This window comes from Diplotaxodon limnothrissa, linkage group LG7, assembly GCF_057381915.1.
Source record: "Diplotaxodon limnothrissa isolate DT_005_m linkage group LG7, D_limnothrissa_male_GT1.1, whole genome shotgun sequence".
NCBI classification, from domain to species: domain Eukaryota; kingdom Metazoa; phylum Chordata; class Actinopteri; order Cichliformes; family Cichlidae; genus Diplotaxodon; species Diplotaxodon limnothrissa.
Genome location: NC_140602.1, coordinates 68,383,118 through 68,396,347, shown reverse-complemented (window position 1 = coordinate 68,396,347; position 13,230 = coordinate 68,383,118). Strand labels below are relative to the sequence as shown.

Sequence of the window (13,230 nt, the reverse complement as noted above, 5' to 3'; positions counted from 1 at the left end):
AAACGTGGAAAGACTCCCTTAAAGTGTTCCTGAGATGTTGCATTAAGGCGACAGTGGAAAAGCTAGGAAAACAAAGCTTCCAGCTGCCACTGACATTTCAGAAAATGTGCTTTAGACAACAGTGAAGTCACCTTAAAGGCAAAAACAAGCAGATTTCAGCACTCGGCCAAATGATTACTCGAGAAAATAATTTCATAGTTACAACAAACGTTAGTTTCAGCTGTTTTTACCTTTCACAGCAAATTACAACAAAAGAAAAGAAAAAAAAAAAAAATGAGGAAAGCCACATAACCTGCCAAAAAGTAATATTTGAAAACTTCTCTAATACAGAAAAATGAAGGTTCTTAGTGTTAGTTATGAAGCAATTACATTTTAAATGCTGTGACTGATTTTATATTAAATCATACCCACCACACCACGGTGATCACGCCAATTCATCCCATGTTACACACGTTTACCACACATACACTTTAATGGCACATTGACCCTTTTACTGCAGTCTGCTGCAGGACACAAACATAAAACACTTGCTTTTGCGTCATGAGTTACCGCAAAGCGACCTGCGAGCGCAAAACCACACCACACAGAGGCTGTTACATGCAAATATCAAATAAATGGCACAATGGCAGAACTTCAAGGCAGCGTTTTCAGTTCCAGTACGCAGATTTAAGTCACTGTAACTTTTGCTAAATGCATCTCGTAAGTGCAAAGCTTTTCAGACCTTTATCACACAGATGTTGACTGATCAAATGTTTGGCCGCAGCTGCATGCAAGCGGATTTCTGAACCAACAGCCACTACAATATTCGTTTCCACAGTATCTGCACAGGACCAGAGGCTTTCTGGAGCACCACTTTTTACAGGAGGAGCACTTTCCCAGATGTGTGCTGTGATGGAGTGACAGGCAGCATTTCGCCATGTTGCAGGATTTCAAGTGGAAGACTCTGCACTTGTGGCACAGGATCTGAGGGTCTGGATTGTTGAGATCGCAGCATTCGTGGTAGGAGATGGCAGGAGGGAGTGCAATTATTGATGCGGGGTCTTCACTCAGAGGTAAGGAGCTCACTGCTGCACTGCTGCCAGTGAGAGTGGGTGATCTGAGGCCTCCACTCTGCATTTTCTTCACTTGTTTCACGTTGTGGAGATTCTTTCTGCAAATCTTAAGGACTGCACAGGTCTCATCGTGCAGGGTTTTGCATTCAGAGCAGTAAGAACAAGAATCTGAGTTCTGGACGCACCTGCAGAGGTTGTGGTTGCCATCCTCGCTCTTCAGAGCCTCGATAGGATCTACCTGCAGACTTTGAGGCTCAGAGTTTGTTTCACCCAGCCTCGTAGCACCAGGGGAACGCCAGCTTGGCCTCTTGCTGTCCACGGAGTTTCTGCCGGTGAGCGGCTCTCGCGGTGGGAATGATGCTGTTGTTCCGTTGCTGTGTGTTTTGACAGTGGTGGGTGATACGTTGTCCGCTGTCGTCCAGATGAATGAGCAGGGACTCTCTTCCTTGTTGACAACCATCTGCGGGTCCCCTTCATTAACCGGATCGGTGTACAGATCCACGTCTCCATCGGGCTGCTCCATTAGGGCCTCGCCAACCTCCAGCATCTTCTTGGTGTTCTCCACAGCAACCTGTAGGGAGATATAAGTAATAAAGTCAATTAAGGCATTTCATATCCTACTGTTGCATTTATTAGCAGGAAGAAAGAAATCATACAATTGACACTTTTCTTTGCTAAACATTTTGCCTCACAGTACACCCTCCTGGACCAAACATAGTACGACAAAGCAAGATTAGTGGGTTAGTGAGGAACGTTTTCTAAGATTTTAAAGGGTGGAAGTTAAAAACAGCTTGCTTGAGGCAGACAATGAAGCGATTGGCTGCACCAAGGCTGAAAGAAAACAAAACAAAAGATCTCAGCATCAGCGTCACATACCTGCAGGCCGTTTCCTCGCTGCCTCTCCATCACTGCGCTCAGCTCCCACTGGGTGTCACCGCAGTGCTTCCCCAGCGCTGTTGTAAGAAAGTGGCACTCGCAGCGGGCCAGGAAGAAGGCGCAAGACAAACAAAGGAGGGTATCCGAAGAGGTGGAGTTCACTCTGTGCGTCTGGAGATGGAGCTGCTCAGATGATGACGCGCTGAGCTCGTAGCCCAACAGGTTGAACAGGTTCTCGATCTGAGCCGTCGACAGCACCGGGGTGATGTAGTGCGTGAACGTGCCGGAGTACATCTGGGACACAAAATGTGAAACTTTAAAATCACATTTGATTATTTTAACTGAACACATGAACTTTTTTCTCCTTCTGGCCCACCTGGATTACAGTGTACTCCTTCCTCCAGGGACCCAGGTACAGGTTCAAGGCTGCTTGCTCCAGCACCTCAAAGGCTTTGGCCAGGCCTTGCAGGCCTCCTCTGGTTCCAACTTGTCTGCTCCATCCTGCTGCTGTGACTGCCTTGAGCGACTCCTCCATCACCCTCAGTGGATCCACACCCAGGCAGTGGATCTCCTGAGCATTTCCCTCCTTCATAAGTCCCTCCACCTTTCTCCACAGCTCCTCATCTCTGCACGGCAGGCTCGAGCCCTGTTCCACGATTTGGCGCTCCAAACTGCGATCGTAGGCGCCCGTGAGATCTACGTCTCTCTTCCGGGAGAAGCTCATCTCTTTCATCCATTTATAAGAGAGAGAGACAAAAATAAACCAAGATGATCCTAATAACTGAGTCACACCTTTTTTTTTCTTATTGCTGTGCATCAACCTAACAGTGCCCACTGGCAACGGATGTCACTGAGGGAGTGTCCTATGAATTGAATTCCACCTCATTTCACTCCAATGGGATTGACTATATTTCTCTGTTCTGTTAGTAACTATTCAATAAAGAGTTACAGTGTGACTAAAGTTAAACACACACACACACACACACACACACACACACACACAGGTGTTTTCCAGGCTCCTGCTATGTCTGCAGCACATGCTGACGTAACTGTGGCCACTGGAAATATAAAACATTTCGACCTTTAGCCTCATTAAATAGCACACTCTGTATCAGCTGCGACTCGCTTTGAGCACATGTTAATAACGAAAGTGAAACTTTGCCATAAGTGAAAATAAGTTGACTCACTTTGTTTTTTTTACATCTACCAAACTTTAACGTGTTTTCAGGGAACATCTGGGAACTTCAAGCTCATCAACGAGAAAAACGAGAACCTTTTTTTTTTAACAGCCCCACTTAGCATTAGCTTAGCCGCGTCTACTACGTTAGTTACCCAAGAGAACTTACGGGTCGGACAGTGAACGCACCCCCCGCCCGCACATTGTAAACCGGCTTGTTTTCCTTACTTTACCCAGTTTGCGGTGAAGTGGCGCAGGGAAGCTTGGTACCGAGCTGTTCTTCAGTTCGGCCGATATATAATCCGTCGACGAAAGCGAAATCAACTTTTATCAACCTTCCAGTGTGATGTCAGGCTCAGTCTGTGTGGGAAAATACCCAGGAAGTGCGAGGAAGCGGCTGAACCTCCCCAAGGAAGATGTACATTTTTCATATTAAGAAGACATCTATGTCGTTTTGAAAACACGCCGAATTACACGTACGCTCCCGATAAACTTGTAAACGTAACGATTTAAGTTTTAAAATGTGTGTTTTTAAGCCAAAGCGCGAGGCAATAGAAAACCGGTATAATTTGTAGGAAAACTCGGACTGAGAGAACATGAAGGTATGTTCGTAGGTATGCGAAGCTAACGTAACGCAGCGGGCTACAGGTGGGCGAGTCTGGCTTTGTTCGATATAAAACGTGTCTGACACACAGACTCACCTGTTCCTGGCACGTAATCAGCTGTTTTGGCGAGTCCGGCCACACGACAATCTGCTCGATTATCTGGGTAACGTAAACATTGTCACGTGGCACGGGATTTCCAGTTTATACAGGGTGTGTTTGGCAGTTGTTCCTGGATGTGCCGTTAGGTGGGTGGAAACAATGGAACAATTGCTTTAAATTAAAAGAAAAGTGATGTAAAAACGGGCTGAAATACAGAAAAGGTGGAAACAGGAAGAAGCTGCAAAGTGTGCTACCGAATAAATCGATTAAATCAACAGTTTTCTTGCGTGTAGTTTCAGCCACTAGATGGCAGCATTTCACCTGCTGCGGCAGCCTCACCTCTGCATGAACCACTGACACGGCACACGCAGACACACAAACACACGTCTTCCTGTCTTTGTGAGGACGTTTACTGACATGATCACAGGTGAGCAGCTAGTTTAAACTCTTTAGCAGAGTTTTTCTGGTGCGATGGGAACATATCCATACATTATACAAATAAACTGTAAAAGTATTTGTTCTGTGGTTGTTTTTAGGGCGGATTTAATGTGTTTCTGTTTATATCTAGTTCTGAGCAATAGATTTGTGAGAAAAGTATAAATGTATTGCACTAACGAAATATAATTCCTGATAATATACCACAAGTTCATTACCCAAAGTGACAAGAGGTCACAGAATGTCCCAATCAAGGCTGTAAATTCTCTGTCAAAATCTTGTAACACTTTCGGGGTTTTGTTTGTTTTGAGCCCATTTGATGCAGAGTTCAGATTAACATAGACTGTATATAACAGATGGATGTAACCATAATCTCTGGTTTACAGAAACCTTTTAGTGAAGCCTTGAGATGAATGTTTTTGCTGCTCCCATCTTAGTTTGCCACAATCTGACATCACACACGGGGCAGACCTGACTGCACACTCATAAAGCGGTGTACTTATGAATGAACAGCCAGGCCCATCATGGAGCACATGCTGCTTTACCACCTTTCTAGATCATTGTGTGCAATATTATGTTGAACTCAGTAGTAACTTAAACTGGTCATCGAGCCAATAAACTGACTGCCTGAATTAATGGTCACAGATCTGAATTTATCCTCACCCCTGAAAGGTGCCCTCACGCTCAGTACATGTTCCCACTTCCCACATTTAAATCTCTCCACCGGTCCTTTCAAATTTAGCTGTGCCGGGATACACATACACACGGAGACAGAGTATGGGCGTGGCTTCAGTGACCCCGTAGACAAGGGCGGACCCGTGATCCTTTAAAGCATCCCGGTCCGGCCAGGATGCTCTGCACAAGCCAGCAGCTTCACTTCGCATCGACAGAGTCATCCTCCACCCTCCATCCTCCAGCAGGTCTGTGCAGCTACAGTCGGCATGTCGAACTCGGACAGGGTTGTGTTAGCTCTCGGAGGAGCGGGAAAAGTGGGCTCCGGGATCGTTAAAGGACTGCTGGATAAAGGTAAGCTTCTCTGTAGCTCGAAGGACATTTGGCAGGGAAAATAAACTGAGTGAAATAGAGGAGGACAAATCTTTGGGACATCTATGCGTTTTTACGCGCAGGTGTCTTTCCCCTGGGCTTTTACGCGTGAGGAACTCCATCATTATAAACCGCACTGTAAACACTTTATGGGGATTTTTGTGCGGTATGGCCACTTTTAATAAATACAGTTATTACTTATTTATACTTTATACTTATTGTTTTATTGTGTCTGAATTGTTAGACAATTAAATAATGACTCGCCATAAGTCATCCGCCCGCGTGCGTAAAACACTGTATTGGGCTTTCTATGCCACGCTCTACACCGACAGGTCCGCTTATCACATTTTTATGAGGGTAAAAATAAATTTGAGCGCGCAATGTGACAACTGATCGACCAAAAATCCCCTTCCACTCTCATAAAACTAAACTGCAACACAAATGATCTATAGTTGATAATAAAATGTTGGATTAATAATCATAGACGTGTCAAAAACAACAGGCTGTTCAGCCTACTGTACAGGCTCCTTTAATCTTCCTTTAATCAAGACTTAGGGGGAGTTACCAAAATGACACAATGGAGTTCTCATAATAATGCTTCATTGTCAATAAAAGCATGTCCCATCAGGAAATCTTTGGAACAGTAAAGACAGAATAAACATTCTCAGGCAGTTGTGTGTGTCATTGTACAGTTTGGCTTTGTCATATCTGGGATTGCTGTGTGGGTGGTTTTATCAGCACAGTCTCATAAAATCATATCGAAATTGATCTGAACTCCTATCATCATCATCTTAAACTAAATTACAGTTTATGGCGAGAGTTAAAAGAGCATAATTTCAGTTCAGCTTCATCCCTGTTTGGATTCTGTTGTGTTCTTAAAGCTGAAATCTGTTGTGGGCATTTACCGTTCTGTGCCTCCAGGAAGGAAGAAGCTGAGATGAGAGTTTATTGGTTGCATGCTCACAGCTTCTTTGTTTGAACTGAGCAGTAAGTTACTGTCGACATCCCGGTCAGATTTCACTTTCTGATGACCTTGACAGAAGCAGCACAACAACACAGGTTCACTCCATCCTACTGTCTCTGTATTAAAGGTCTCTGTGTGTTTGTGTGTCAAGGTTTTAAAGTTGCAGTGATCTCCAGGGACAGCAGCCGCCTGGAGAAACTCCGATCGTTTGTCTCTCCCAACACAAAGGATAACCTCACCACTATAGTGGGAAATGTGGGTAAGTCAGGTTACTTATCCTGCCCGTCTCTGCTCTGAGGATTGTTTGCGCTTGTCCACAGCCCTTATCGCATAATTACTGATTCCCCCCCGGCAAACACTTTAAATACAAATCCAAACTGTGCAAAAGAGAGCCTGCAAAGTATGGGAGTGGCAACATACTGCACCAGAGCTGCACTAAATCTGTAGAAACCCTCACATGTAGTGCAGCAGTGAACTTAATGTTGCAGGGAAACCTTTCTCAGGTGGATACAAGCACCATAACTGGCTCATTTACTCTTTTATCAGAAAGCCGGTTAGAGATCTGAAAATGAAGGACTGATTTTCTGTTTTGGTTGTTTTTATTTCCAAGATGGTCACCAACTCTGATGAGAAAATCTCATTTTACCATCATTCTTAGTATCAGGTTGTTTGTGTGTATGAGCTATCTTTAGAAAATACTCAAAAACCTCTTTGCGCCATTTTTTAACAGTGAGCTCAGGAATAAGGGTGTAGAGGCAGTACTTATGTTTCAGCCACATCACCTGAATGAACTCCAGGCACTCCTCATTACTAACTTTCTGTGGGGCCATAGGTGAGAGTTAGAGCTGATCATCTACTCATCAGAAGGTGGGTGGTTCAATCCTGGCTTTTCCAGTCTGCATGTTCAGCTTGGACTAAAGCCCAGATTGCCAAATTGGCACATTCCACTGTTTGCTCAGTAATGGAGGGCAGACAGCGTCTTGTGCAAGTTCACACTCCGCAAGTTAGAGTTTGGTTCATGCAGGTTAAAGCGAAGCTGCATGAACCAAATTCATCATTTAGAAGTCTGAACTTTACAGGTAAAAAAGCAAAGCTTCAGGAACATTCACCATAGTTGTTCATGTGCACTCTCTGGTAATGAGTTCTTGTTATCATCACACACTCTCAGGTCAGGTATTTCCTATGACTCCAGTGTGACCCTTCAAATTTGTGCCAAGTGGAGCTGATGTTGTAAATTCTTATTTCAGACTCGGGTCGTCCAGCTTGCAAGTAAATGTAAAAGAGTCTGCACTCGTTCACTCACACAGTCTCCAACTGCTCATAGAGCCCAACCGGTCGCAGCAGATGGCCGCCCCTCCCTGAGCCTGGTTCTGCCGGAGGTTTCTTCCTGTTAAAAGGGAGTTTTTCCTTCCCACTGTCGCCAAAGTGCTTGCTCATAGGGGGTCATATGATTGTTGGGTTTTTCTCTGTATCTATGAAGCGCCTTGAGGCGACTTTTGTTGTGATTTGGCGCTATATAAATAAAATTGAATTGAATTGAATTAATGGTGCAAAGCCTGTGAGCTAGTTCAGGCAGGCAACCTCAGGCACACCAACACGCCTGCCTCTCCTCACGTCCAACACCAAACACACCCTCTCTGTTTGGCGGCCAATTTAAGCTGCAGAATTTTCCATCTGAGCCTCTGACATGTCAGTGCTGCCCTGCATCACCGCCTGCTGGTTCGTCCCCTCGTATTTGTACTGAATAATCAGCTTAGAGACATGACACCAAACTCTAACTAGAACATTTCAAACTGCTGTAATTGCACAGTGGTAGTGAGAGGGGGGGATTAAACCCAACCGACCTCCTGTCTCAGAAGTCTGTGGGCTTGTATTCAAGTACAAATCCTCCACCGTACAATGTGATAAAGTTCCCATTTCTTCGGTCATCATTTGTCTGCATCTTAGCGACTGTCTCAGAAATGATTTACTGACCTGATAACTGCTTGTTTGGGTTTAGCAAAAGACTGCACCTTGGGGTAACGAACATCAGCGACGTCCACCTCTGCCGTAACCTATCAAGTGTGCGTCCTGTGCAAAAAGGAACGTTAATGGTGATTTGTTATTTTCAGATTTAGTCAAATTATTGTTTTCAGCTGCTGATTTATTAGGTGGAGGTGCAAAAAAAATCCTGTATTTTTTCCAGTATGGAAAGGGCTTACACCCCATAAACACACCAAACATTATTAAGAAAACTTCAGTGATAGTTGAGATGACATCACAGCAGCAGGTGAGGAAGGTGTTTATCTTCTACTGCGATGTTTTGTTATTCCCCAGTAGGGCTGAAGTTCTATATCGATGCCGATCTCAGTGATTCATTAGAGAAAACAAGTTTGCCTGTCCTCTCCTGAAGTCCAGCGTCTCTGTGTTCAGGCTCAGAGGAGGAAGCCGAGCAGGCGAAGCAGGCCCTGCTGAAGGAGGTGGGGAAAGTCACCGACATAGTTTCCTCTCTGGGCTTCAGCTGGTGGCAGGGAGGACCCCCACACACCCAGTCCCTGAAAGATCTACACTGGGTCAGTACACACACACTTTCCAATATACTTATTTAATTTCTTCTCCCTCACTTTAAACTCATGCAGCATGTAAACACTTGCAGGAGTCATTGGGGTGCTGTGATGTTTTCTTTCCTGTGAAATCTGCAGGTAATTGAGACGTTGCTTTTCAGCACATTTGTGTCATGGAAGGCCTTCTACCCCCTGGTGAGGGACGACTCCAACTGTACCTATACGTTCATCACAGGTGAGGCATCGCAGACAGCACCCTCCGTCGCCACGACGTCCACATTACAGAGAAACGCAGTCGTATTGCTGATGTCGCCTATGTCCTGTAGTGAAGACGTGTGTTTGCTCAGTGGGATGAGGCGGTGTGTGTGTGGCGCAGTGCTACTTTGCCTTTGTTCTGCCTCTCTCTAGTAGTACTGAGGTAGCATCTGCCAGACCTCAGGGCGACGTTGCTGAGCTCTGCTTCACCGATGCTTCTTCTCTCTCTCTGTGACTTTGCTCAGAAGTGATTGGGTAGCATGGAGACTGTTTGTGGTTAGTGGTAGCTGGATGGTATTACCATCTTTGGAACGATAGATTCAGATTCAAATTTACCAAAAGGATGAGAGAAGTTTTTAGTCTGGCTGAGCTGTTTGGTTTTCTCTCTTTATTCTCTCTGTCCACTTGGGGTCAGCAAAACAGCTGCCATGTTATTTTACTCACTGCATGTTCTCCGACTCTGACAGACTGCGTCCGTGGGTGTGCCCTGCCTCTCGTGCAGGGTCACCTGCGATAGCTGCTCGCCTTGCATTCCTGGTGTGTTTATGTAGTGTTTTGCTGCTTTGCCACAGGAGGAGCAGGAGAGAAGCTGCTGATGCCTGGTACAGGCTTCCTCACAGTGGGCGCTGCCAGCACCCTGGCTTTCTGCCATGTCCTCCGTGAGGAGTACCCCGAGGTGCCCTGCAAACTCAACCAGGTGAGATATTAATGGGATTGCACAGCAGGGCCTCAGATAAACTGCACAGAGTCGGCTAACATGACTCATGACCCTTTAGACCTGACCAAAAGAAGTCAGCTCACAGCTCAATTCACATGCCTGCCTCCACAATCATCTACGTATGTAATTCTCTCTGCTTTCTAGTGTTCACATGCACAGCCCTGAATTTCTTTGGCATTTGCTCACTCGGGGGAAATCTGTAATACTGACACCACTTTACCACCCATGCAGATTCAGTTCTTCCTCGATGCCTTTGTGAGAACCAGCTCACATTTCAACACATCCACATTACATAACCTTATTCTGTAATCTTGCATGACAGAAGTTAATCAGGCATTTTATCTAAATAGTGCATGTGCATATTTCTGCCTTTGTGCAAACATGCATATTTAGTCAGGAATATGCAAAAAGCTTCGTGAACTTGGCTGATAGAAAAACAACTTTGATGAAATCAGCCCTTATTAATCAAAACTTTACCTGATCTCCTGTATAAGATCAGATCAAACTAGATGAACTGCTCGTCTCTACCTCCACGATGTCTCTGAACCTGATGCATCAGATGTTTTCGTACATCTCAGAAATCGCCTTTGGAAACTGTTGAGAAGTGGACAGGGACTTGTGAGTTGTGAGATGATTGGATGAGCCATTTCACAGCTAAAACTTGATCTTACTACCAGTGCTTCCTCACAGGACGCTGACTAATCTCCCCACAGCTTTAACTCAGAGGTTGAAACCTGTTTTATGAGGACAGGAGGAGCCAAAGCTCGAAGCACAAACCCCGACATAAGTAGACGACCTGCTCTACATCCTACAGTCATCCCTCTATTGCATTCAGCCCCTCTCCTCTTCTCTTCTGACAGGTGAAGATTAACACAGGTGTAGCCACTCCTGATCACATGGTGCCCGGCTTCCTCAATCATCTGGACCTGGGCGAGGCTGTTGCCGCCCTGATCGAAAGACGAAACACTGCCCACAACGTTTTCACCATCAACTGCCCTGCAGACTTAAAGAGCGTCCTTCTGGAGAGGAACCTTTAGACTCCAAAAAAAAGACCCCACCTTCCTCCAGCCTCACCTGGACAGGATCGCACTGCTTCTTCTCCTGCACTTTCCAGAAATAGTCTCCTTTGATTTCCTGTCATACAACTCTGAAACCTTGCTAGGCGTTGCATATTTTCCTGCCTGTTCTCACATCGTTAGCAAGTTTTCTCTCAGCATGTGCTTTTTATAGGATATGTAAGAAAACCAACGCCTTCTCCCTATTATCTGTTTCTGTGTGTTGTTACATAGTCTGTTCTGCCATCAACAGAAGACGTGACACACAGCTCCTTCTGCTAAATATTTTTGGTATAAGTAGACGTCTTAAGGCCAAATAATCAGACAGAGCAGGTAAAGAATGACTTCACATTGATAACGACTGTAGCCAAGTTAGCCAAGATCGCAACAACTGGTCCAAAATGTAAATATATCTACAGACAGAGACTGTACTGAGTGGAAGTTTTGACCACTACGAGTTTAACAGAATAATGTTTTAATAAGCTAGCTCTACAGCAGCATGCAGGTGGCTGTTACTACCAACAACGCCCCAATGTCCAAACATAGCTCTTAGGAAATCGACGCAAACATGCAAATAGCGCAAGACAAAAATCTTCTTTGTCTTCAACGAGGTCGCCGGGCCTCAAAGAAGCACTAAATGTAACTGTGTTTCCATGGCAACACCTCCCGGTACAGTTAAAAAGCTTCAGCTGTGGATGTATCTTGACAGACTTTTATGGAAGCCCGTTTCCGCCACTAAATAAAAACAAAAAAAGCTAGTATCCATAACAAGGAAATGACGTCATTCACGTAGATTACTGATTGGCAGCGCTAACTCGAAATTTCGAGTTGCTTTTCTCAAAATTTTGAGTTAATAAATCGAAATTTCGAGTTAATATGTCGAAATTTCGAGAAAATAACTCGAAATTTTGAGTTATGGATCCTTTTTTTTTTTTTTTTTTTAGTGGCGGAAACGGGCTTCCATAGACTTTAGGAGTTCTGTATGCTTGAAATTTATCATCCACGACTAAAGAGAACGTGTTGCTACATGATCCCAGTGCTGGCGTTAAAAGTTTACCATCGCTGCATCCACTTTCTCCCTCTCGCTTCTCTGAGAGCTTCAGTGTTTCCCGCTGGTGTAATCGCACTTCACTCTGTGAAGTTTCTGCATTTGTTTTAAAGGAGTGAGAGAAAGTTACATCACATCTTTTTGCCACCTCTGTAAATAATTTCAGAAGCTTTTAGATCATCGAGGAGACGCTTTGTTTGCAGCGTGCTTCAAATGAGCAAGTTCATACAACATGTCAGACTGTTGGTTTTGGAAAGCTCAGATACAGTCAGATGATCCATCCAAGTATAGCAGCTAAACTGGATGAAAATTGCAACATTTGCCTGGTTACAGATTCAGCAGCTTGAGCAATTTCAGCCTCTTTGTAGCGCAAAAATAACGTTTTACAAACACAAATAAACAAGATATAGACAATACTGCTGACCCTGTGTACTTTGTTTTCAGGTGTATCACTGCTCAGAGGCGTGGCGTTCCCTAGAAAACTTCCCTCAGCACTGGTTAGCATTGTGGCTTGTAGGATGTTCTGCTTATCCAAACTCTCCGGTTCACCCCATAGTCCAAAGACATGTACAGCAAGTTTTAGTTATTGTAAACTGCTGTAGGTGTGACCTGTGGTTGCCTCTTACTCACTGTTAGTCATTATATGGAGCTCAGGGTGTACCCACCTCCTGTCCAGCATCAGCTGGGACAGGTTAAAGCCTCCCATGAACCAAATCATCGTAGACGGAAGATAGAAGACCTGAACAGACTTCTTGGGGAATATCATGAATAGTTTCTGACACTTTCTGTTGGTTACAATTGGTATTTTCTTTGAACCCTGACTTGGGTAAAATCAGTAAAGTAAAACAAACCAGTTTTAAGCCTGGGGTTGGACTCATCAACGATGATGAGTTTAGACCTTTAAGGCAGCATTTTTCACATTTGTCCACCATGATCGGTGAGATGGCATCACACCCATCTGGTTTATTCGTTTTAACTGGCTCGAAATCACAAATGTTTGTGTCCAAAAACCTCTCATTTAGATTTGTCAGTGCAAAACTTAAAAAACAAAAGTAACTTCCTGTGTCCAGTGTCTTTCTTATTCTCCCCTCTTACTCTTAACTCTCATCTAATTGTCAACACCATTAACAAAACTGCCAGAGACAAAAAAATGAGCAGAAAAGAATATTTTTTCATTTTAATTTACAGACACAGAATATCAACCAAAAGTTTTGTTCATGTCACTCAGTTCGATAAAGAAAACCTGTCTTAGTACTTGTTGGAAAAACCATTGTTGGAAAGCGCAGTGTTTGTTTCTTGTAGTGGGGGCAGGTCGGTTCACATCTCAGGAGGGAGTTTGGTGCTTTACAGAAACTCTAA

General features: G+C 44.4%; 2 protein-coding genes across 2 annotated transcripts; one reads left to right on the top strand and one right to left on the bottom strand.

Annotated features, from left to right (window-relative positions):
• Positions 1-413: 413 nt before the first annotated feature.
• spata2l (spermatogenesis associated 2-like) lies at positions 414-3,886 on the bottom strand. Its single transcript, XM_085358808.1, has 4 exons — positions 3,807-3,886; positions 2,305-2,654; positions 1,929-2,222; positions 414-1,623 (listed from the first exon to the last, which is right to left on the bottom strand). Exons 2-4 carry the CDS (start codon positions 2,650-2,652, stop codon positions 727-729), a joined length of 1,539 nt encoding a protein of 512 aa, XP_085214934.1. The 5' UTR covers positions 2,653-2,654; positions 3,807-3,886; the 3' UTR covers positions 414-726.
• Positions 3,887-5,185: 1,299 nt separating this feature from the next.
• LOC146629695 (peroxisomal trans-2-enoyl-CoA reductase) lies at positions 5,186-10,805 on the top strand. Its single transcript, XM_085358807.1, has 6 exons — positions 5,186-5,270; positions 6,404-6,511; positions 8,665-8,804; positions 8,934-9,030; positions 9,623-9,747; positions 10,629-10,805. The coding sequence occupies exons 1-6, from the start codon at positions 5,186-5,188 to the stop codon at positions 10,803-10,805; spliced, it is 732 nt and encodes a 243-aa protein (XP_085214933.1).
• The last annotated feature ends 2,425 nt before the right edge of the window (positions 10,806-13,230 follow it).

Bases quoted from the DNA above. Each gene is read 5' to 3' on its own strand.
- spata2l (XM_085358808.1), bottom strand. From the start codon at position 2,652: ATGAGCTTCTCCCGGAAGAGAGACGTAGATCTCACGGGCGCCTACGAT. The intron at 2,223-2,304 runs GTGGGCCAGAAG...TTTGTGTCCCAG, and splicing joins AGGAGTACACTGTAATCCAG to ATGTACTCCGGCACGTTCAC. The intron at 1,624-1,928 runs GTATGTGACGCT...ATCTCCCTACAG, and splicing joins AGCGAGGAAACGGCCTGCAG to GTTGCTGTGGAGAACACCAA.
- LOC146629695 (XM_085358807.1), top strand. From the start codon at position 5,186: ATGTCGAACTCGGACAGGGTTGTGTTAGCTCTCGGAGGAGCGGGAAAA. The intron at 5,271-6,403 runs GTAAGCTTCTCT...TTGTGTGTCAAG, and splicing joins TAAAGGACTGCTGGATAAAG to GTTTTAAAGTTGCAGTGATC. The intron at 9,031-9,622 runs GTGAGGCATCGC...GCTTTGCCACAG, and splicing joins TACCTATACGTTCATCACAG to GAGGAGCAGGAGAGAAGCTG.